The 26547-nt window shown below is 46.5% G+C and overlaps 1 protein-coding gene across 3 annotated transcripts in view; it reads right to left on the bottom strand.

Moving 5' to 3' along the window:
* Positions 1 to 26547, bottom strand: part of ARHGEF12 (Rho guanine nucleotide exchange factor 12) — a 216531-nt gene that overhangs the window by 36862 nt on the left and 153122 nt on the right. For all 3 annotated transcript variants that reach the window (XM_040425180.1, XM_040425188.1, XM_040425196.1), the window contains 6 exons: positions 18929 to 19043; positions 17153 to 17253; positions 15656 to 15733; positions 8559 to 8634; positions 6385 to 6552; positions 4507 to 4594 (listed from right to left, as the gene is read on the bottom strand). In XM_040425180.1, coding sequence (XP_040281114.1) covers positions 4507 to 4594; positions 6385 to 6552; positions 8559 to 8634; positions 15656 to 15733; positions 17153 to 17253; positions 18929 to 19043 — 626 coding nt within the window. The remainder of the gene's footprint in view (positions 1 to 4506; positions 4595 to 6384; positions 6553 to 8558; positions 8635 to 15655; positions 15734 to 17152; positions 17254 to 18928; positions 19044 to 26547) is intronic.

Here is a 26547-nt window from a genome sequence, read left to right as displayed (position 1 = left end):
CACACACACACACAGGGTTCTCACACACACACACAGGGTTCTCACACACACACACAGGGTTCTCACACACACACACAGGGTTCTCACACACACACAAACGGATGCATGCGGTTGTATTATCTGAACGGATCAGTCTGTGCAGATCCATGACGGATCCGCACCAAACGCGAGTGTGAAAGTAGCCTAAACTGTAAGCCATAATCATCCAAATTATAACAAAGGCTTGAAATATCTCGCTTTGCCTGTAATGAGTCTCTCATATGTTAATTTCACCTTTTAAGTTGCATTACTGAAAAAAAAAAATAAAAACTTTGCACGATATTCTAATTTTTAGAGTTTCACCTGTAAATACACAGCCGTGTGCAGTACCCTAAAAATGACAGGTGTGCCGCACCTGTGCTCTGGGGTACCCTGGCAGGAAAACATTGGCTGGGGGTGGTCCATCTCACACACTGGTGGCATATCACTACAAGAGGCCATCAATGTCAGATAGGTGAGGGTGGCACACAGTTCACACACACAGGGTTCTCTCACACACACACACACACACACACACAGGGTTCTCACACACACACACACACACACACACACACACACACAGGGTTCTCACACACACACACACACAGGGTTCTCACGCACACACACACACAGGGTTCTCACACACACACACACACAGGGTTCTCACACACACACAGGGTTCTCACACACACACAGGGTTCTCACACACACAGGGTTCTCACACACACAGGGTTCTCACACACACACACAGGGTTCTCACACACACACACACACACACACACACACACACACAGGGTTCTCACACACACACACACACACACAGGGTTCTCACACACACAGGGTTCTCACACACACACAGGGTTCTCACACACACACAGGGTTCTCACACACACACAGGGTTCTCACACACACACAGGGTTCTCACACACACACAGGGTTCTCACACACACACAGGGTTCTCACACACACACACAGGGTTCTCACACACACACAGGGTTCTCACACACACACACAGGGTTCTCACACACACACACAGGGTTCTCACACACACACACAGGGTTCTCACACACACAGGGTTCTCTCACACACACACACACACACAGGGTTCTCACACACACAGGGTTCTCACACACACACACACAGGGTTCTCACACACACACACACACACACACACAGGGTTCTCACACACACACACACACAGGGTTCTCACACACACACACACACAGGGTTCTCACACACACACACAGGGTTCTCACACACACACACAGGGTTCTCACACACACAGGGTTCTCACACACACACACAGGGTTCTCACACACACACACAGGGTTCTCACACACACACACACACAGGGTTCTCTCACACACACACACACACACACAGGGTTCTCACACACACAGGGTTCTCACACACACACACACACACACACACACACAGGGTTCTCACACACACACACACACACAGGGTTCTCACACACACACACACACAGGGTTCTCACACACACACACACACAGGGTTCTCACACACACACACACACAGGGTTCTCACACACACACACACACAGGGTTCTCACACACACACACAGGGTTCTCACACACACACACAGGGTTCTCACACACACACACAGGGTTCTCACACACACACACAGGGTTCTCACACACACACACAGGGTTCTCACACACACAGGGTTCTCACACACACACACAGGGTTCTCACACACACAGGGTTCTCACACACACACACACACACACACACACACACAGGGTTCTCACACACACACACACACAGGGTTCTCACACACACACACACACAGGGTTCTCACACACACACACAGGGTTCTCACACACACAGGGTTCTCACACACACACACACACAGGGTTCTCACACACACACACACACACACAGGGTTCTCACACACACAGGGTTCTCACACACACAGGGTTCTCACACACACAGGGTTCTCACACACACAGGGTTCTCACACACACACACAGGGTTCTCACACAGGGTTCTCACACACACACACAGGGTTCTCACACACACACACAGGGTTCTCACACACACACACAGGGTTCTCACACACACAGGGTTCTCTCACACACACACACACACACACAGGGTTCTCACACACACAGGGTTCTCACACACACACACACACACACAGGGTTCTCTCACACACACACACACAGGGTTCTCACACACACACACAGGGTTCTCACACACACACACACAGGGTTCTCACACACACACACACAGGGTTCTCACACACACACACACACACACACACACACACACACACACAGGGTTCTCACACACACACACAGGGTTCTCACACACACAGGGTTCTCACACACACACACACACACACAGGGTTCTCACACACACAGGGTTCTCACACACACACACAGGGTTCTCACACACACACACAGGGTTCTCACACAGGGTTCTCACACACACACACAGGGTTCTCACACACACACACAGGGTTCTCACACACACACACAGGGTTCTCACACACACACACACACAGGGTTCTCACACACACACACACACAGGGTTCTCACACACACACACACACATACACACAGGGTTCTCACACACACACAGGGTTCTCACACACACACACAGGGTTCTCACACACACACACACACACAGGGTTCTCACACACACACACACACACACAGGGTTCACACACACACACACAGGGTTCTCACACACACACACAGGGTTCTCACACACACACACACAGGGTTCTCACACACACACACACACACACACACACACACAGGGTTCTCACACACACACACACACACACACACACACACACAGGGTTCTCACACACACACACACACACACACACACACACACAGGGTTCTCACACACACACACACACACACACACACACACACAGGGTTCTCACACACACACACACAGGGTTCTCACACACACACAGGGTTCTCACACACACACACACAGGGTTCTCACACACACACAGGGTTCTCACACACACACACACACACAGGGTTCTCACACACACACACACACACACACACACACAGGGTTCTCACACACACACACACACACAGGGTTCTCACACACACACACACACAGGGTTCTCTCTCACACACACACACACACACACACACACACGGTTCTCACACACACACAGGGTTCTCACACACACACACAGGGTTCTCACACACACACACACACACAGGGTTCTCACACACACACAGGGTTCTCACACACACACACACACGGTTCTCACACACACACACAGGGTTCTCACACACACACACACACACACAGGGTTCTCACACACACACACAGGGTTCTCACACACACACACACACACACACACGGTTCTCTCACACACACACACAGGGTTCTCACACACACACACACGGTTCTCTCACACACACACACACACACACACAGGGTTCTCACACACACACAAACACACACAGGGTTCTCACACACACACACACACACACAGGGTTCTCACACACACACACACAGGGTTCTCACACACACACACAGGGTTCTCACACACACACACAGGGTTCTCACACACACACACACACACACACAGGGTTCTCACACACACACACAGGGTTCTCACACACACACACAGGGTTCTCACACACACACACAGGGTTCTCACACACACACACACACACACAGGGTTCTCACTCACACACACAGGGTTCTCACACACACAGGGTTCTCACACACACAGGGTTCTCACACACACACACACACACACAGGGTTCTCACACACACACACAGGGTTCTCACACACACACAGGGTTCTCACACACACACACACACACACACACACAGGGTACACACACACACAGGGTTCTCACACACACACACACAGGGTTCTCTCACACACACACACACACACAGGGTTCACACACACAGGGTTCACACACACACACACACACACACACACACACACACACACACACACACAGGGTTCTCACACACACACACACAGGGTTCTCACACACACACACACACAGGGTTCTCACACACACACACACAGGGTTCTCACACACACACACAGGGTTCTCACACACACACACAGGGTTCTCACACACACACACAGGTTCTCACACACACACACACACACAGGGTTCTCACACACACACACACAGGGTTCTCACACACACACACACAGGGTTCTCACACACACGCACACACACAGGGTTCTCGCACACACACAGGGTTCTCGCACACACACAGGGTTCTCGCACACACACAGGGTTCTCGCACACACACAGGGTTCTCGCACACACACAGGGTTCTCGCACACACACAGGGTTCTCGCACACACACAGGGTTCTCGCACACACACAGGGTTCTCGCACACACACAGGGTTCTCGCACACACACAGGGTTCTCGCACACACACAGGGTTCTCGCACACACACACACACACACACAGTTCACTGCTCAGTATTAAACAGTAGTAAGACGTACACATTTTTCTCGGACACGGTGTTTGCGATCAGCTCATAAATCTGTGCTCCGTTGTCCGACATGGATATAACAAAGAAGGCCTTGTTGTCTGCGGAAGAAGAAAAGAGGAACAAAAGGTGAACCGGGAAGAGAGAATAAGACAAATATCATTAATGTAGTGGAAAAGGCACATTACTAAGTGATGTCTTATGACAAAGATATTCCATCACTGCTGCTCCACCACAGATTTCTGATCACAAGACCAAAGGACCAGGGTCCACTCAGACCCTGCACAGCAATAGCCAGGAGCGATCAGGGATTAAGGTAAAGGGAGCGCAGTCCCTTTATTCTCCCGATTATTGATGGTCCCTGAGATTGGGACTGTTTATAATCCTAGTGATGTGCCCTATCATTATTAGGGTGCATTCACACGACCGTATGTATTTTGTGGTCCATAAAAGGCGAATCTGCAAAAAAAAAAATCCAGATGACATCCCTGTTGCATCAGGTTTTTTTTTCCGGATGCATTGTAACAATGCCTATTCTTGGACAAGAATAGGACATGTTCTATCTTTTTGGCAGGATGCAGAACGGACATGCAGATGCGGACAGCGCACGGTCGTAAGAATGGGGCCTTAGATGGGAATATTCCTTTCATCTACGTTTCCTCCATCTCCTGTATAATGTCCGCTGGGTCCACATGTCTCCATTTCCATCTTCTCCACCACTTATCCAAATGGACTGGAAAATTAAGCATGGTTACAGTAGATGAAACCTATGGAGACCTCCTGCCACTACAGGGGCTGTAGGTGGTCCTGTAAGGGCTGCATCAGGGGAGAGGTGTAATTACATGGTGCCCACTGAAATATGCCAGCATTTACCTCCTAATGTTTCCAGACTCCAGGATCCCTTGAAGTAATACAGGACGGCCATTAGGTATACTGGTTCCAATTGCAGACTATGAGTTTTCTATTTTGGGAATGTCACAATGTGAGTTTGACACTGTTCCCATAAATGTCTGATAGTGTCCATGTATGGAGACAGTCGAGCAGAAGTGTTTAGCTGTTCCCATAGAAGTGAATGGAGCGAGCCATGCACATACACAGCTATCTCACCATTTACTCTGTGTGGATGGGACAGCTACCTGATCAAGCGAGACCAGGGTTGGGGGACCCCTATTCTGGGGATAGACCCAAATATGTGACCTGCATCATGCCATAAATGTGAGTGCCCCTTTAATTGAAGGCGATACGGGTAAAAATTATAATATGTATTTAGGCACCAGAAGAAAGTTAATTTGGGAACATATTATGAACATTTCATATATTACAACTGCTAAAAGGGAATCTCTAGGACTCTGATGACCTAACCTGTGGCCTGATCGGTGGGGGTCTGACTCCTTGTACCCGCACCTATCAGCTGTTGGAAGGGGACACAACACTTGACCAAGCGCTGCGGCCTCTTCCTAGGTCAGTGACGTCACCATCGGTCACATGGCCTTAGTGCCGCTCAATCCTAATTAAGTGAATGGGCCTGGGCTGCAATACCAAGCACAGCCACTACACGATGTACGGAGCTTGGTACACCCTTCAATCAGCTGATCAGCAGGGGTGCCGGGAGTCGGACCCCCACCCATCTGATATTGATGACCCATCCCTGGGACAGAATATCAATATTTAAACACTATGCTCTGTGAGCATGGAGAAGGCCACGGCGCTCACAGGAGTGACGATGCCTTCCCACACAGCTGATCGGATGGGGTCCCGGGTGTCGGACCCCCCACCGATCAGATACTAATGATCTGTCCATTGGATAGGTCATCAGCATTAAAATCTCGGAAAACCCTTTTAATGACTATGAATGTGCAGGAGACTAAGCACACTGGATGCACGGACTCACCTGTGGCTACTTGTCGGACCAGCACCGTGTTTAGCTTGATGACGGGGCTGAATATGTGTTTTCCGTCGGACGTGGTGGCCAGGATCTTACTGTAGCATCTGAGGATCAATTTGTCATCCTGTCTCTGAAGCAGAACCAGAATGTCTTCCAGCAGCAGCGTGTACAGATCTGTGAAGGAGATTGATGTGACTTGATGTTTTCATGATGCTACCGGATAACCACCGGACGACCTTCTGCTCACCCAAGGAAACGAGATTATACAACACAAGCGGTCATTGCTGAATGCCGAAAAACAAAAGGCTGCCGATTCCAGGAAATCACAACAGATCTAGACCGCTCCGCAGATAATAAATAACAGCCATAACATTTAAAGACTCTAGTCCAGAGACATGTTAACTAGGGATGAGCGAATCGACTTCGGATGAAACAGCCGAAGTTGATTCGTGTAATACTCCGTACAGTATTAGAATGTATTGGCTCCTATGAGCCGATGTTATTACTTTGCGAAGTCTCGCGAGACTTCGCATAACAACTTTATAAATCAATTTCTACTGTAAAAAAAATTTTTTTCCCGAACTCAGGTTTTCCGAACACAGTTTGGAAATGGCTTTTTACAGTAGAAATTGATTTATAAAGTTATTATGCGAAGTCTCGCGAGACCTCGCAAAGTAATAACGTCGGCTCATAGGAGCCAATACATTCTAATACTGTACGGAGCACTCGCTCCGTACAGTATTCGAACGAAGTATTACGCGAATAGACTTCGGATGTTTCATCTGAAGTCGATTTGCTCATCCCTAATGTTAACCTCGGGGAGCAAGTCAAGCCTGGAGAAGATGGAAAATCTCTACCACAACTACCGTATGTTCAGCCGATAAAGGCTATGGACAATGCAGAAGTAATCTTTGTTTTTTTTTTTACTATGTTGGGCTAAAAATAATCTTTTTAACTGGATTTTATAAAAAATTCTGAAGTTTCCATTCTGCATCCTCTATGTATTCCAATACATATCAGGCTGCAGAAAACTGGGTGAAATTGCTCAGTTATGATCAAGGAAAAGTTGATAAACAGAATTTACAGTGAATGGCATTCTGCATCCTGCTATATACTGGAATACATGCAGGCTGCAGAGAAAAATAAAAGTTTAGAATTATTATTTTTCTTTTAAATAAATAAAACATTTAAAACTATTTTTACTCCCAAATAAATAAAACATTTTGCCCCAAAGTCTTTAACAGATCATACATATAGACTATGCCAGGAACACCGGGCAGCAACTGAGGCCCACCTCACAAGTTCCATAGTACTCTTTCTGTCAAAATGATGGAAATTTCTACTCGGCCTATTACAAGTCAATAGATACTGTGCAAGTCCAGTAATAGCGGACATATAACAGATCCATCACTGATGCAGCACTGCAGCTATGAACAGTTTTAACTGTGTGACTAAAAGAGGACATTTTGGTTTACCTACATACACACGTGATACACCCATCTAAGCTGTAAATAAGACCCGTCACCTCTCCTGACATGTCTGTTTCACTAACACCTTGCATTCCCCTAATGAAAATGTTACTCTTAGGGTCCATTCACACGTCCGTTGTTTCTTTCCTGATCTGTTCCGTTTTTTGCTGAACAGATCTGGACCAGATCTGGACCCATTCATTTTCAATGGGTCCTGAAAAAAATCGGACAGCTCAATGTCTGATTTTTTTTCAGGACCCATTGAAAATGAATGGGTCCAGATCTGGTCCAGATCTGTTCAGCAAAAAACGGAACAGATCAGGAAAGAAACAACGGACGTGTGAATGGACCCTTATGACGCAGTTGTGCCATTCCTCTATTATTCCTACTAGAGGTTTATGAATGAATTGCCAGCAGTCTGCAATGATGGTCCATCTAAGCGTTACCAGTTTGGGGGGGGGGGGGGGGGAGTCTAAAACTATCCAATCAGTGCTGCCAATGTTAGACTGAAGCACCGAACGTCTAAGGCCCACCCTCGGTGCACTTGAGCACTAATTTGCATATATTTTTGAACAACACATTTCTCCTAAATGCAGCAATGGATCAGGGGGTGAAAGGTATGGTTTTAATCAGCAAGGTTAGTCCTACCAGGTATTATGGAGGGTTCAACAGGGTTGATCCTGCTGACGGATGCGCTTTACGCAAACTTACCAATGATCTTGTCTCTATTCACCTTCCAAGCCAAAGGCCCTTCATGAACCATCTTCCTCTTTGTTAAATCCAGATTCTGCACAACACAAATCATAGGACTGGTGAAAAGCGTGAATCTGATTCCTTAATGAAATGGCTTCTCCAAATCTAAATGACAGGAGTCACACGAAACCAAGAAGGGGAACAGTGGAAACAGATTTAGCCCTAGACAATATTGTCGTATCACCTGTCCATAGGGTTGGTGTTGAATGCTCTATAATTGGGGGTCACATGATCGCTACAATTGGGTTTTACAAGCCCCCAGTTACTCTGCACTGTACGCTCAGTCTGAATGGAGCGTTGGTCGAGCATGTGCACTGCTGCTCCCACTCAAAATCTATGGGACTGATGGAGGTAGCAAAGTACAGATCTCCGATTTCCTGGTCATTCCCATTGACTTTGAAGAGCACCCGTCACCTCTCCTGACATGTCTGCTTTAGTAACTACTTGTATTCCCCATGTAATACCAAACCTGGAGCATCTATTCTTATGACCCCGTGTTGTGCCGATCTTCTACTATTCTTGTCTGAAGTTTATGAATATAGGTACAGATGGGTGTTACCAACTGGGGGTATATCCCTGCACAGTCTGACACTATCCAATCAGTGCTGCCAGTGTCAGACTGTGCAGGGACCGCCCCGCTCCCAACTCCCATCTGTACCTATATCCATAAACTTCTAGCAGGAATAAGAGAAGAATGGCACCACATAGAGAGTCAGAAGAATTCATATCACATGGGGAAATCCAGTAGATACTAGATCAGACATGTCAGGAAAGGTGACAGCTCCTCTTGAAATGGAGCAGCAGCACACGTGCTCCACCAACACCCTATTAAAGTTCTCCTTGCTGCGGTGGTGCAGTAAGGAGGAAGGGGTGGCTTCGGTCCCCGGTTGTACTGATCGGTTGGGGTCCCAGGGGTCAGAGATTGTGACCTATTCTGTGGATAGGTGATAGACATCTATGACGGGAAAACCCTTTAACTAGTAATGACGCCCAGACATGAGAGGAAGAGGCACACGCCATAATTTGAGCACTTTGATCTAGGCCAATGTTGACCTGTGATGGATTTTAATTATGTTAATAAATGGCATTTCTTCTGTAAAATGATCAGTCACTGGCTGAATTCACTTGGTTACCTTAAAGGGGTTACTCGCCTTCCTGAGCTTTTCATCAGACCGCTCTAGTGTGGATTGACCCACGGCGGTGAGCATACTTACCTAGCAACTGGGTTCCGGCTCCATCAGTTCTAGTTCTGGGGTACAAGTATACATGGTGTATTACTGTCCAGACCAGTAAAAAGTATAATCCCGGTACTCGGGTCTCCTTAAAAGGGAAGGCATCATCAGAAAAAAGCCCTATTGTTTAAATCAAGTTTAGTATTACATATATTTTTGCAATTAATTTTCTCTGCAAAGGGCGGCCATTTCCTTCAGTTTCTGTTAATCCCATTCAGAGACGGGCTATACAGCAGCCACATGGACCTGCAGACTGGAGAGGTTCATTGATGTCTAGCAGAGCGTGTCGTGGGCATGCTCTGTGACCTGTGCAGAGGTTATTTTGCAAGGAGGGGGGGAGTATATAAGCTGTGATATCTTGGTGGATCCTGTGTTATCCATAATATAGGTGTTACCTGTCATTGTAATCCTGCTTGTGATGATAACGAGATGACTGCTTAGAAGTGATCTCTAATATAACTGATGCATAGTTTTGTGGGCAAAAATTCAGTATAACATTTCATTCCTCAAAATTGCTGCTGATTCTTAGCTTTGACATCCGGGAGGCGGTCCTATCAGTGATTGACAGCTATCTCTGTATACACAGTCATGGAGGAACAGCTGCCAATCACTGATAGGACCGCCTCCCATATGTCAAAGCCCAGAATCAGCAGGAATTTACATGAATGAGGGTCCATTCACACGTCCGGAAATGGGTCCGCATCCGTTCCGCAATTTTGCGGAACGGCTGCGGACCCATTCATTCTCTATTGGGACGGAATGGATGCGGACAGCACACAGTGTGCTGTCCGCATCCGCATTTGCGGAGCGCGGCTACGATCTTCGGGTCCGCAGCTCTGCAAAAGATAGAACATGTCCTATTCTTGTCCACAGCTGCGGACAAGAATAAGCATTTCCATAGGGGTGCCGGGCGGGTGTGTTGCGGGTCCGCAACACACCACGGACGTGTGAATGGAGCCTAAATGACAGGTTTTACTGAACCTTTTCCCTCCAGACTATACATCAATCTGCTCAGCTCCTCCGGCTCTATTACATGATGTCTGCATTTGCATTGCAATTTCATGGTGACAGGTTCCCTTTAATGGCTGCGATCAAAACTAGAGAATTATTGGATTTTTTTTTGATTTTTTTTTATATAATGACACAGATAATAAAAAAAATAACCAAAAATTGTAAAAAGAAATATGTTCAACCTTGATTTAAACAACAGGTCATTGTCTGATGACATATTCCCTTTAAAGCGTAACGGTCATTTTTCTTTTTATTTGCTAGTTTATTAGAGCTAGGCCTGTATACGTGAGTTAGGGCTCATTCAGACGGCCGAATGCTGTCCGCAAAAATGCGGATCCTTTTTTTTTGCGGATTAGATGTTGTCCCATTCATTTCTATGGGGACCTTTTCTTTCATTGCACGGCTCAGCAAAAAAATGAAACATGTACTATACTTGTCAGTGACAATCAGGACATGGCCCTATTGAAGTCTATAGATCAGCAAAAAAACGGAATGCAATCAGTTTTTTTGCAGACATGCTGAACTGTCCGCAAAAAAACATCTGAATGAGCCCTTATGGTCCATTCACACGTCCTTGGTGCATTGCGGATCCGCAATACACCGGCTGGCACCCCCACAGAAATGCCTATTCTTGTCCGCAATTGTGGACAAAAATAGGACATGTTCTATTTTTTTCCGGAGCTGCGGACAGGAAGATCGCTGGCGCGCTCTGGAAATGCGGATACGGATAGTGTGCTCTCCGCATCCATTCCGTCCCCATAGAGAATGAATGGGTCTGCACCCGTTCCGCAATTTGCAGGACGGATGCGGACCCATTATTACAGACGTGTGAATGGAGCCTAAGTCTGTCAATGATTGTCAAAAGTTACCTTATAATAACAGCTTTCATTAATGTCCTGTCCCTTAAAAGACCGTTGTTAGGGCTCGTCTGTCTTCCCTTTAGTATAAACAGAAGGGCGGTCCTTCACACTGCATTAAGCTTCAGAGCGAGGAGGCGTGTCTCTCAGTAATCCAATCTGATTGGCTGCTGGCAGTGTGTATGTGTAGTGAGGGAAGGCAGTTTAGGCCTCAGAGAACTGGCAGAGGAGCCATCTTGAGAAGATCCTCATATTGTAGGGGTTAAGGGTACTTTCACACTAGTATTGTTAGAATCCGGCAGGCAGTTCCGTTGCCAGAACTGCCTGCCGGATCTGGAAATCCAGATATCTTTTGCATACGGATATCTTTTTTGCCGCATCCGGATCCGTTCGAGTTATTCATTGAAATACCGCTATCATCCGGAATAACGGATCCAGTATTTTTTTCTAAGCTAGAAAGAACTGTGCATACGCAGACTGGAAAACTTGGTACCGGATCCGGCATGAATACATTTCAATGGAAATTAATGCTGGATCCGGCAAGTGCGGTAGTGTTCCGGAATTTTGGCCAGAAAAAATACTGCAGCAAGCTGCGGTATTTTGTCCGGTCAAATACCGTACAAGGGATGGAAGGGAAGACATCCTGATGCATACTGAAAGGATTGCTTTCCACTCGGAATGCATGGGCACAAAATGGAAGCGTTTTTTTTTTTTTTCCGGTATTGAGACCCTTTACCGGATTTCAATACAGGAAAAAAATAATGCTAGTGTGAAAGTACCCTAAAACAGCCGTAACTGCTACTTCCACATTAGCGTTTTCAATTCTGCTATTGAGATCAGTCATAGGATCCCAATACCGGAAAAAAAAACGCTTCCGTTTTTTCCCCATTCATTGTCAATGTGGACAAAACTGAACTGAACGAAACAGAAAGCAGCAAAATGCATTCCAATCCGTTTGGTTGCATCCCGGTGGCAGACAAAAAAAACGCTGCAAGCAGCGTTTTTCTGTCCGCAATGTGGTGCGGAGCAAGACGGATCCGTCCTGACGCACAATGTAAGTCAATGGGGACGGATCCATTTTCTCTGACACAATAGAAAACGGATCGGTCCCCCATTGACTTTCAATGGTGTTCATGACGGATCCGTCCTGGCTGTAGAAGACATAATACAACCGGATCCATTCATGACGGATGCATGCAGTTGTATTATGGTAACGGAAGAGTTTTTGCAGATCCATGACAGATCCGCAAAAAAACGCTAATGTGAAAGTAGCCTAAAGGAAAAACTCAAGGAAAACTGTGGTATGTGAAGGAACTACAGACTGCTTTATGCATAATGCTGCAGCAGCAGTAACTTATGCCCAAAATTTATTTTTTGATGAAAACACGACAGGTACACTTTAAGGTTTGGTTCACACCGGTGCGTTTTCGCCTCCCTTTGGAAGCTGCTGTATTTTTTGACGGCAAGAAGAGTTTAGTCTGCAGCGCTATTTTCGCAGTCATAAACCTTCTATGACAGACGCCATTATAAGTCATGATTTGTTAATACGTGGATCTGCCATAGCGGGCGCTGCTCCGCTAACACAAGAGCCTAAGACTCCTCTCCCGACATGACAATTTACCTGAAAGCTGAAGGTGTGCGGCAGGAGGTACTCGCACGCATCCAGCATCACTTTGTCTGAACCACAATCGTCTATAATCACGCTTCTTATTTACATGCTTGGCAGAAGTGGTGCTCCATGTCACGGGGCCCGCGCCCGCTTTATTTACCTCTCTAGTACTACGGTCGGCGATAAGAGACTCCGTCATTGTTATAACGATCGCCTTTGTGATGCTTCCGCTCTGCTCGAGACGGCAACCGCAGGATTTCGTGATCTGTCACAGACCTTGTACACGCGGCGGATGCGCTGCACGCACATCATTAGGAATATGGTTCCCCCGCAATGAATATTAAAATTGCTAACGAACATTAATGAAGCAGATGTTTGCATATTTGTCTCAGAAAATGCAATTAATCATCTCGACATGTCTCCATAACTAACAAACTGCTTGAATACGGAAATATTACCAGACGCCGCGCATGCTGCATGCTACACTTAGGAGCGGTGTCTAAACGACGTCGTCTTGTGGGAGGGCGTGGAATGCCTCTAGGTCCCTCAAGCAGACCCCTGGGCAGTCCTTCCCTCTAGGTCCCTCAAGCAGACCCGTGGGCAGTCCTTCCCTCTAGGTCCCTCAAGCAGACCCGTGGGCAGTCCTTCCCTCTAGGTCCCTCAAGCAGACCCGTGGGCAGTCCTTCCCTCTAGGTCCCTCAAGCAGACCCCTGGGCAGTCCTTCCCTCTAGGTCCCTCAAGCAGACCCCTGGGCAGTCCTTCCCTCTAGGTCCCTCAAGCAGACCCCTGGGCAGTCCTTCCCTCTAGGTCCCTCAAGCAGACCCCTGGGCAGTCCTTCCCTCTAGGTCCCTCAAGCAGACCCGTGGGCAGTCCTTCCCTCTAGGTCCCTCAAGCAGACCCGTGGGCAGTCCTTCCCTCTAGGTCCCTCAAGCAGACCCGTGGGCAGTCCTTCCCTCTCGGTCCCTCAAGCAGACCCGTGGGCAGTCCTTCCCTCTAGGTCCCTCAAGCAGACCCCTGGGCAGTCCTTCCCTCTAGGTCCCTCAAGCAGACCCCTGGGCAGTCCTTCCCTCTAGGTCCCTCAAGCAGACCCGTGGGCAGTCCTTCCCTCTAGGTCCCTCAAGCAGACCCCTGGGTAGTCCTTCCCTCTAGGTCCCTCAAGCAGACCCCTGGGCAGTCCTTCCCTCTAGGTCCCTCAAGCAGACCCCTGGGCAGTCCTTCCCTCTAGGTCCCTCAAGCAGACCCCTGGGCAGTCCTTCCCTCTAGGTCCCTCAAGCACAAGCAGACCCCTGGGCAGTCCTTCCCTCTAGGTCCCTCAAGCAGACCCCTGGGCAGTTCTTGTGCCGCCGTACAAGTCCGTGTATATGTCACTGCCATGTAAATGAGGCTGGTAGGGACCGGACACAGCGTCAGAAATGGTGGAAAAGCCTCAGCGATCTATCAAAAAAACCAACTCCGAAAGCGGCGCGCACACACAGCGCCTTCAATATGGTTGCCTGCAGAGAATATTAAGAGGCCTCAATCACTGAAGCAGATGGCAGAAACACTTGTCTTCAATAAATGCAATTAATTTTCTCTGCATTGCTAGATTTTTGAACGTTGGAAAAAACCAAGATGGGTTAATTAGAAAATCACGTGTACTGATGGATCGCATGATGGAGGATGAGTTGCTTCTTCTATCTGAGGACTTCCTGGTACGATCAGACTACCTTTATTCGCATGGTTTATAAGACAGGTGAATCCTTTTCAAACCCTCACAATGGCCTATGCATCTTAAAGGGGCTATCCCATGATTTAAAGGGGGTTTCTAAGACTTTATAACTGATGACCTATCCTCGGTATCTGATTGGTGGGGGTCCGACACCTGGGACCCCCACTGATCAGCTGTTTGACCCCCACCGATCAGATACTGATGACCTATCCAAACTAGGTGATCAGTTATAAAGTCTTGGGAAACCCTTTTACGGCTGTCAATCAGAACATATGTGCCTGGCAAATGACCCCCTCCCCAGCGCCCGATAGGGTACGTGATTGCTTGTTTTATTACAGAGAAACTTGGATCCTGGATGAAAATGAGTTGGCAGATTCCCCAAGGGCTGTAACTGGACAGCCCCTTTAATTACCTTAATAGCTGAGGAAATGCTAAGTGCCCGGCCTTCCTGCAGGGTGATAACTGGATTTATTGATTAGGTGAGGTTTTTATCCCTTTCATAACCAACGCCAACTAAGAAAGTGTCAAAATGGTGTGTTGCCTCAATAAAATGTGGGCGTACAGGAGATATAGAAGTCTGGAGTGAACTTAGAAGATAGCACAGCTCTGAAGACGTAAAAAAACGGAGAACTACTTACCCTTAGCTCATCGCTCATCGGATACTCCCCTGGTTTCAGGTTAGACAGGTCAAGCCTTCGCTGGTAGTCTTCAAGTCTCTGAAATTGGATACAGAGTATTTAATGCTGAATTCAGGTCCCATTTAATACATATTTGAGGCTTGTTTTCCACATTTTAATCACATTATGTGAGTTCACCAGTTATGACAACACCGAGACGCAGCGGCACCCTGCGGTTGGGAATATATTCGCATATTCTTAGCACTCCTACCTATCCTGAGGGAGTTTTTTAGGCCAGGGATGGCCAACCTGAGGCTCACCAACTCCCAGCATGCACAGACTGCCTACAGCTATCAGCCTACCGCAGGGCATGGTGGGAGTTGTAGTTTTACAACAGCTGGAGAGCCGCAGGTTGGCCACCCCTGGCCTAGGCCAACAGCATGGTAAGGCTACTTTCACACTTGAGTTCAGAGCGGATCGGTCTGGTGTCTGCACAGACGGATCCGCTCCTATAATGCAAACGTTGGGATCCGTTCAGAACGGATCCGTCTGCATTATAGTTCAGAAAAAAATTCTAAGTGTGAAATTTAGTCAGTCGGAGCCGTCCAGACTTTACATTGAAAGTCAATGGGGAACGGATCCGTTTGAAATTGCACCATATTGTGTCAACGTCAAACGGATCCGTCCCCATTGACTTGCATTGTAAGTCTGGACGGATCCGTTTGGCTCCGCACGGCCAGGCGGACACCAAAACGCTGCAAGCTGTGTTCGGATGTCCGCCTGCTGAGCGGAACGGAGGCTGAACGCTGCCAGACTGATGCATTCTGAGCGGATCTGCATTCACTCAGAATGCATTGGGGCTCTACGGATCCGTTCGGGGCCGCTTGTGAGAGCCTTCAAACGCAACTCACAAGCGGAACCCCGAACGCTAGTGTGAAAGTAGCCTAAACCTCCAACTGTACAGATACGGTGTGTAGTACAGGGTCCTGTCTAGGCGGAACAGCCTCATCGTGGCAGGTGGGCTCATACAATCAAATTAAAATGTGCGCTAAGAACCAGAGATTTCTATAAAACAGTCAATATAACAGTAAACCAATATAAAATAATAATATTATTATAACAAGTTTCCCTATGTCTTAGCATTTGTAGGGGATGGCATCTTTGCGTTTCGTTATCAATCAGTGGGGTCTGTTAGAGTCAATTGTGCACCGGCTTTCCACATAAAGGGAAATGACAACGCCGATGTGAACGGAATGTAATACCGTCCTAAAGTGCTGTCTGCCAATGTGACAGTCCATTCACAGAGTACAGGCTGCCAGCAGTTCATGCACAGACCAGCCCTAGAAAACTTAATTTCCCAGCGTTTCTGAAGGCTCACCACCATCATTGGGGAACGGCTGATAAAGAAGACCCCTAAGATAATGGATCCAAACTGAAGAAACTATTTTGCGCTGCGTCACAATAAACACGGTTCTGGAGGACATCTTGCGTTTATCTCATGCTCCCGCTAAAGCTCACCTGCTTGTTCTCCGCTTCTCTGACGGCCTGGTTGACATGATTCAGGATCCTCCGGCAGTGGTCGGCAGCGTTCTTTACCTTCAGCTTCTCTTCTGGTTGGTCTAGTGAACACAATGGAAACTCAAATAAAGCCGCCAAGATTCATCGAGAGAGCATCTTACTCCTAACGTGACAAGGAGGCAACAATCCAGTGGTACGTGAAATGAGCCGAGGGTGATAAAAATCGTCAAAACGCTTCCAGAACGGCCCGAAACGTGACAATGCTGCAACGTCTAGAAAGGTTATTGTATTAAGAAGTGTAAATGATGAACCTCCATCCAAAAAGAGGTGGTCACAGACTCTTCCTCACCATGCAACTCAAATCAGCGGCACGCCACTGAAAAATACCCATTTACAGGATCATATGCAAATGATAACACTGAAAATATACCTTAGCATGTATTACCTCTCTTCCCACCCCAGGTCCACTGGTCTCATGACACAAGCACACTGTCCCTGGCTCAAGGCTGTTATGTACATGCATTCACAGATGCTCCAGGGCGTCACATGGAGGATCCGCAAAACAGAGTCATGAATATACAGTCAAGTCTACGTTTCCAATTGTGCCGTCACCAATTTTCTGGGGCTGTGAATTTTAAGGGGTTTTCCAGGAGTTCAATATTGATTACCTACCCTCAGGATAAGTCATCAATATCTAATCAGCTGAGGAAAAATATACTAACCACACAAATCTATAGGGTGGGCCATTTATATGGATACACCTTAATACAATGGGAATGGTTGGTGATATTAACTTCCTGTTTGTGGCACATTAGTATATGTGAGGGGGGAAACTTTTCAAGATGGGTGGTGACCATGGCGGCCATTTTGAATCCAACTTTTGTTTTTTCAATAGGAAGAGGGTCATGTGACACATCAAACTTATTGGGAATTTCACAAGAAAAACAATGGTGTGCTTGGTTTTAACGTAACTTTATTCTTTCATGAGTTATTTACAAGTTTCTGACCACTTATAAAATGTGTTCAATGTGCTGCCCATTGTGTTGGATTGTCAATGCAACCCTCTTCTCCCACTCTTCACACACTGATAGCAACACCGCAGGAGAAATGCTAGCACAGGCTTCCAGTATCCGTAGTTTCAGGTGCTGCACATCTCGTATCATCTGAAGGCAATCGTCTATGCTGTGAAGATACGAGATGTGCAGCACCTGAAACTACGGATACTGGAAGCCTGTGCTAGCATTTCTCCTGCGGTGTTGCTATCAGTGTGTGAAGAGTGTAAAGTCAGACCAGGGAGGGGTGAGGGGCAGTGACTCAGAGCACCTCATCCTCCCCCCATGCTATCTCAGTAGAGTGACTGGTCGGGTCTTCTCACACTAAATTAATCAATGCATCAAGACAACAAAGACGTCATTCTGGTTCTCCACCTATTAGAATGAGGATTACCTTGCAGATAAACCCCCGGGCAATCGTAAGAACTAGGAGAACGGAGCGCCCACACTGCGCAGTCTCTCCTCACTGCTGGAGACAGCTTCATAGACTTTCTAATGAGCAAAGACACATAATGCTCTATGCGAGCGGTTCTTACTCCTCGTTCTAGCGACTGGCAGGGGTCCCAGCACTCAAAGCTTTTGCGATGTCGCAAAATTGACTTTCAAAATTCCCTTCATGATAAATGTCCCCCAATTTTTATACTGCGACTACAGACTTAAAAAGAATACCCGTGTGATGGAAGGCCCCTCCCCCAACCGCCATACAACGTACGGCGCTGCTGACCTGAGTACTTGGCGATGTTATCCAGCAGAAGAGGATATTTGGTCAGCCTCTGCATCTCCGTCGGAATAATGTCCTTCAGCTGCAAGCGCCTGCACAGCGGATTACTCTCAGCATCCTGCAAGGATACATCCATCATTGTTAACAAGGCTGATTACATGCACCAGCAACTTACATCTCAAACATCAAGCACTTCACTTCATTACAAATTACACAGCGAGGACGGCTCCGCGCTCGGCGCCGTTATATTAAACAGAGGGCGAGAGGCCAAATACTCTTATTATAACCCCCAGAAATCTGCCAGTGCCGCTCAGCGGGTCCATCGCTGACGTTCACTCATTTATGTCTATATTCAGTTGACGTTACTTCACCAACACGAACTCAATGGAGGAAATGACACATCTCGGCCCCAAGGGAGTTCAGTAGAGGAACATTTCTATACAGAGCCACGGGTCACCTTGACGGCAAAAGAGTAGTGAAAATCCTCACATATTGCAGTAAGGAAAAAAAAATAATCTTACAGGAGGACCTATCACCACTAGGGATGAGCGAATAGACTTCGGATGAAACATCTAAAGTCGATTCGCATAAAACTTTGTTCCAATACTGTACGGAGCAATAGCTCGGCTCATCGGAGCCAATACATTCTAATACTGTTCCGTACAGTATTGGAATGAAGTTTTATGTGAATCGTCTTCGGATGTTTCGCTCATCCCTAATCACCACCATTGACATGTCCGCGTTACTAAATACTTCCATTGCCCATGAAATAATTGTGGAGCATCTATTCTTTACAGCTCTTAGTGGCGGCGCTCCTCTGTTAACCCTCTAGAAATAATGAATAAATTGACAACTGGGTGTTACTTGCTGGAGGGTGTGCCCCTACTCTGTCCAATCAATCTCTGTAGGGACACAAATGGTAACAACCATGGCTCACTTTACTTGTAAATTAATTTCTAGGAGTAACAATAGAAGAATGGCATAACACAATGTTAGAGGAAAAGATGCTCCAGAATGGTTACTTAATGGGGAATGCAGGTAGTTCCTAAAAAAGGAAGGGGGAGGGGCACGTCAGCTGGTTAATGTCCTAAAACATATAGTTCTTTTCCAATCAGCTGCAAGAAATGGGGTCACAGCGGCCAGACGCCCCCTTAAAACCCACACAGATACACATACTGGCTGGTTGCTTTTCAGGGCAACACCTGGTCTTCTGTGGTTCATCAAACTGAAGTTAGCGGACCATAGGCTTCTATGGTGCTGTAATCCCAGTCCAGATGAACGCCGGGCTGTCTGGGGGTTGCGTCCGTAAAACCATCATAGGGGGAACTAGAGTGCTCATACTCTAAAGATTGAATGTGCAGGGTTTTTGCAGCCAAAGCCACTTAGGCAGGGTGTCTCCTTAAAGAGTTCAGTCCTGTATGGAGACTTTTTGGCGATGCTCCATGGGAAACCAATATGCAAAGAGGTACCTCCCAAGGAAAAGAACCATCTCACCAGTGCCACCTATTGGAAGTGGCTGCCTATGACTTTCCAACAAACCTTGGGACATGACGAGGGAAAATAGCCAAACCAGATATCCATCTGAAGACAGGTGTTTCGGGGTGTTTGCCCCTCATCAGTACGGAGTAGGATTTTGGCTGGCTGGGTGCGATGCCTTGGATGCAGCTTAGGCGAGGTGCTGGGTCTTCCTAAAAAGACCAGATGTGCATGGAGACTTGTTGGACATAGTTCATGGTATGGAGATTTATTGGAAATGCCTAAGCCGCAATCAAGGCATCGCACTAAGCCAGCCAGAATCCTACTCTGTACTGACGAGGGGCAAGCACCCCGAAACAGCTGTCTGTGGATGGATATCTGGGCTTGGCTATATTCCCTTATCAAATCCCAAGGCTTGCTGGAAAGTCGGATTTTGACTCCTAAGGAGCCACTTCCAAGAGGAGGTGCTGGCGAGATGGTTCTCTTTCTTGGGAGATGCCACTTTGCATAGAAGCCAAGGCCAGAAAGGGATCATAAGGCTGGTGTCACACGCAGCTTTTTGAGCCAAAACCAGTAGTGGGTTGGAAGGGAATAAGAAACATAAAGGAAGGATTTATACTTTTTCTTTCTGCTGGATCCAATTCTGGCTCCAAAAACTGCATAAAAAAAGTGTGTGTCATGCCACTCTAAACGGAGGACATAAATAAGGAAATATTGGCGCCTTTTTGAAGGGCCGAGGTTGGGTAGAGCGACCACACATCCAAGACCAATAGGAAACGGGGGCCGTCGAAGACAGTATCCGCCTGTAGGACTGAGGGGCTGAGACAGCTGCGATCTTTCCTAAAAGCCGATAGATCTTATAAATAAGAAGGCACTGCTGCCGCAGGCCCGCAATACAGCCAGCAGAAGCCATTAGATGTACGAAGGGATGTAAGCCGCTCTCTGTACAAACCGTTCACTTTATGTTAATGGCTGCTGGAGGGCACTGTGACAATGTGACGGTGCTTGCTTTTATATCCAGCCCTACTGAGTCGTTGCACTTTATTTGGATGATCGCCGGAGGATATTACTGCGATGGAGACTTTTATGTCAGTCTGTAATTCAGTCAGACACAACATACAAACACCTAACACACAAAGCACTAAGGACAGCACCGGTACCGGAGGACGTCGAGGATTTCATAGGTTTTGTAATTATTTTAAATGTTTTTTTATTTTTTACGGTACATAAAATACCCGGGTAATAATCGTGGACTGAATCTGTGCAGGAGAAGACTTCGCTGATGCCGATTGATTGATCATTTTTGTATCCGACGTTCAGACCTTCAACTTACTGACGCAAAGTGGTTAAAGGGGCATTCCGGTTGTTATCGGGTGGATAAGGTATAACTATTAGATCTGTACAGGTCCTACTGCTGGGACTGCGGGTCGGGCATGCACACAGCCACTCCATTCATCTCTACGGGACATCCGGAGACTACAGCGCTAGGCTATTTCTGGAACTCCCATAGAGATGAATGGAGCAGTGGTTTGCATGCGCCCCCCTGCCACTCCATTCATTCCAGTTGGCTCCGAGGGGTACGGAGTTCTCGTGATCAGTGTCTAATAGCTATCCGTGTGGTGTGGATAGAGGACAACTTGTAACAACAGGAATACCCATTGGTAAGACTTGGTGTAAGACGGGTGGTGCAAGTCCCAAGTCTGCAGCAACCACTTTTGCTGTTGCTGCTTTTAAAGCTCCTGTAATCCAGCGGGAGGAGGTCAGAACTGGAGAAGGCTAAAGCATTTTAGGCTTCTTCCACACATTAACTTTTTTGTTTTCTGCATTATTTTTCTCTATTTAATGTTTTAGTGGATGATTTTTAATCGAAAGCTCTTTTAAAAAACTATGCATTTTTAAACAAAAAACTATGTACCCCCCTCCGACGTCGCATCCTCTGTACACCTCCATAAAAACGGCAATGTAAAAAAAATAAATGTAAAAATGCCAATAAAAAATGCAACGCACATTGACACATGCATTTTTTTTCAAGCAGGGGCAAAAAAACAAAACAAAAAAAAAACACACTAGATAAAAATACCAGAATATGAGGCAAAAAGAAAACGGCTGTGGAGCAAAAAAAGCACAACCGACAACAAGTAAAGAAAAACTGTCCCCAAAAACGATGCATGTTTGTACCAGACTTACTAACATACGGACACAGTGTTTTTTGCCATGAAAAATATAGCAGAAACCACCACTAACAAAAGCCCCGTTTTTGTGAAACCAGCCACTCTGGTTTTATCATTTGAAGTTTGCAGTAAGGGAGGTCACAGGGGGCTGTTTTCCTTTGTAACTGGGACTCCTATGGGACAAAAAAAAAAAAAAGGGATAAAAAGTGGTAATGTGCCCTCCCCAGAGGTCCATATGTAAAAAAGAAAATATAAAATACTAAAAAGAGGAAAAACATAAAAACTGCCCACGTCAACCTAAACTGTTGCCATAGCTGCCCTGCTTACTGGAACTATACTCAATTAGAGCCAGTTCACATGCAGTTTTTTAGTGCTGTGGAATCAGTGGCAATAAATACTTCCAAACAGCGTACAATTCATTTCATTGGGAAGCAACACTTCGGGGAGGGGGGGGAGCGCATGAAAAAAAGCAGGGAATAAAGAAGCAGCATGCCCTATCTTGATGCAGAATCCTTGCTGAATCTCCCTTTAAAAAGTGGAGAAAACAAGCCGTACGCTCCATACGGGTCAGTAAAATTTTTGGTGCAGATCCGTTGCATTTTTGCATTGAAGTGTACCCCAAAAATCAACTTAAAAAAAACTACAAAAAAAACACACACACTAAAAATGCTCCAAAACCCATCTAAAATAAAGTTTCAAAAATCTGTGTGGATTCCACGATCAAGTATTTTCAAAATACGCCGTGTGAGCATAGCCTTACCATCAAAATATCAAACCTGTTCTAATACTCTAAGTTACAGAGGTAAGTACCGTAGATAAAAAAAAACCCCGGGCGCAAGAATCCAGTCCAGAAGGTAATAGTAAATATGATCCTTTTATTGCAGAAGTACAATGCGTTTCGGGGAATAGTTCCCCTTCATCAGGTACAGAACGCTGCAGCGTTCTGCACCTGATGAAGGGGAACTATTCCCCGAAACGCATTGTACTTCTGCAATAAAAGGATCATATTTACTATTACCTTCTGGACTGGATTCTTGCGCCCGGGTTTTTTTTTATCTACTTACCTCTGTAACTTTACCACTTCTTGGAGACCCCAGGTATCTCCGACAAGAAGACCTCCCTTCGCGGCTGCAGATCCACCATTAAACAGTGACTCCGGTACACGTCCTGACAAGCTTTCACTAGAGTTGTGCCTACAGGTAGCACAACCATCAAAGGTGAGCCTTGCACTGTAACCTTTCATTTTACCTGTCTACAAACGGTATTACCCTATGGTGCGCCCTGTTTTGTCTTTAACAGCATAAAGTAAATCCTGTGGATTTAATCTAATACTCTAAGTGTCAATTTCCAAATGTAGAAAACTATAAGTTTAAAGCAATAAAACGAAAAAAATAAAAATAAAATTGGAAGAAAAAAAATATTAAACAGCCCTAGGTTTCGTAGCCCAACAAATAAAGTTAGGGTCAATAAACCACTACTAAAAAGTGTCCAGTCACACAAAACCCACTGGTCGGTAAAAGGGTTAATGCTCCAGTTTGACCCCATAATTCCTATGTATAACTGCCCCTTTAGTACACAGATCATGCCGTACATGTATGTATCCCCTTGGGCTCGTATGGCCTGCTCATATCATATAAACACGGCTTCTCATGAAAAATTGAAATGGATTTTATGATACTTAGGTCACAGCTCGCCGTCTTCAAGGATGTCACCGCCGGAGGCTGAACAATTTCATTATGATCATAAAGAGGCTTATGTGTATGGATTATACCGCGACGTGTGTGAATGACTGCACAACGGGGAGTGATGGACTGCACTTCACTTCATTTGCAGAACATAAAAGAATAGATATAACTATGCGGGAAGATAGGTTTAAAGGGGCTGTGTCAGCAGAACCCACAGAGCGGCAGATGTATGCAACGTCCCCCGTTCCCAAGGAAAAACTAATTGCGACATAACTCCATGTATTTGAGATCATAAAAGAAATAATATCAAAGTCACATTGTGTGCTCTAGGACGGGCTACAGATGAGAAAAGCAAAGGCCATAACACCTCTGGGGGCATTTTATCATCAGATTTTATGCATTTTGGGCTAAAACCATTTCTCAGATTATTAAAAATTGTTAAATGTTTCTCTTCTACAGCCAGCACATTTACTGCAGTCTGCTCGGTCTCCTCCACAGTGAAATCTGGCTCCATGTGTAGCTCTTACCTCCGCACTCATGACAGCTCACATACCCCCCTATTTAAAGAGGTTGCAAATGGCATTTACCATGTAGAGAAAGTTAATACCAGGCACTTACTAATGTATTGTGATTGTCCATATTGCCTCCTTTGCTGGCTGGATTCCTTTTTCCATCACATTATACACGGCTTGTTTTCATGGTTATGACCACCCTGCAATCCACACACACTATGGGAAAAAAAAATAAAAAATCGCCGACCTCTCTGGTGGCCGGGACTGTGGGAAAGCAAATAGGCACCCATGCGCTGCAGCTCCCAGGCCATCTCGTATCTGCGCTGCAGCGGTGGTCATAACCCCTGGAAACGAGCAGTGTATAATGTGATGGAAAAATGAATTCAGCCAGCAAAGGAAGCAATATGAACAATCACAGTACATTAGTAAGTGCCTTGTATTAACTTTGTCTACATCATAAATGCCATTTGGTGAAATGAGACAACCCCTTTAAGCTGAATTCTTATCAATCTGAAAAGAATTTAGCTTAAGTGAGTGTTTATGAGCTCTCAGGAAAGTAGAGATAAGGACTACAGAAGAACCACTGAATTTCACTGTGAAGGAGACAGAGCAGCCTGCACTATATGTAAAAAGGTTCTGGCTGTAGAAGACAAGTAAAACTTTTAACTAACTCCTATTCGAAAAATAATAATTGAAGCATGGAATTTTAAAATGCACCCCAAAAAGTGTCCATAACCAGTGGTCCCTCAAGTTACAATATTAATTGGTCGCCGGACAACCATTGTGCTTGGAAACATAGTAACTTAAAGGTGTATTCGCAACTCAGACAATGGGGGCATATCACTAGGATATGCCCCCATTGTCTGATAAGTGCGGGTCCCACCGCTGAGACCCGCACCTACCGGTACAATGAGAACGGAGCGGGTAAATGAACGGAGGGCGCACTGCACATGCGCAGCCGCCCTCCGTTCATTTCTATGGGGCCGCCGAAAATAGGCAAGCGCTGGCTCGGCTATTTCCCTCTGTCCCATACAGGATGAATGGGAGCAGAGGCCGCGCGTGCGTGGTGCGCTCCCATTCACTTCTATGTTGGGAATGGGAATACCCCTTTAAAGGGGTATTCCCATCTCAGACAGTGGGGGCATATTGCTAGGATATGCCCCCATTGTCTGATAGGTGCGGGTCCCTGCCTCTGGGACCTGCACCTACACTGAAAATGGAGCCCTGAAAGTGGGTCCCCGGGTCCGCCCACCACCAAGCGCTCTCCCATAGATATGAAACTGAGCGCACAGCGCATGCGCAACCGCCCTCCATCCATTTTTATGGGGCCACCGGAAATAGAGCGCTGGCTCGGGTATTTCCGTTGACCCAATAGAAATGAATGGGAGCAGTGGCCGCGCAAGCGTAGTGCGCTCCCATTCACTTCTATGGGGAGAGCGCTTGGTGGTGGCCAGACCCGGGGAAAGCCAGGGTCCTCCAGCCACTACCTTTCCCACTCCATTCGCGATATATGTGCGGGTTCTAGCGGTGGGACCCACACCTATCAGACAATGGGGACATATCCTAGCGATATGCCCCCATTGTCTCAGATAGGATTACCCCTTTAAGTCCATAACTCTATGGAAAACCGGTAATTGGTTCTAAAGCCCAAAAATGTCATCTCAGAAAAAGAAAAACCTCCTACAGTCACAAAGGCCTCCAAGGAAGATCAGATATAGGAACAATGGACAGAGGGGTTCACCTTGGAAGTTCATGATTTCAGCAGCTGATTATTTCTA

This window comes from Bufo bufo, chromosome 1 (genome assembly GCF_905171765.1).
Source record: "Bufo bufo chromosome 1, aBufBuf1.1, whole genome shotgun sequence".
NCBI lineage: Eukaryota > Metazoa > Chordata > Amphibia > Anura > Bufonidae > Bufo > Bufo bufo.
Note: the sequence above shows the minus strand (reverse complement) of the source record. Positions and strands in the feature narration are given on the sequence as shown.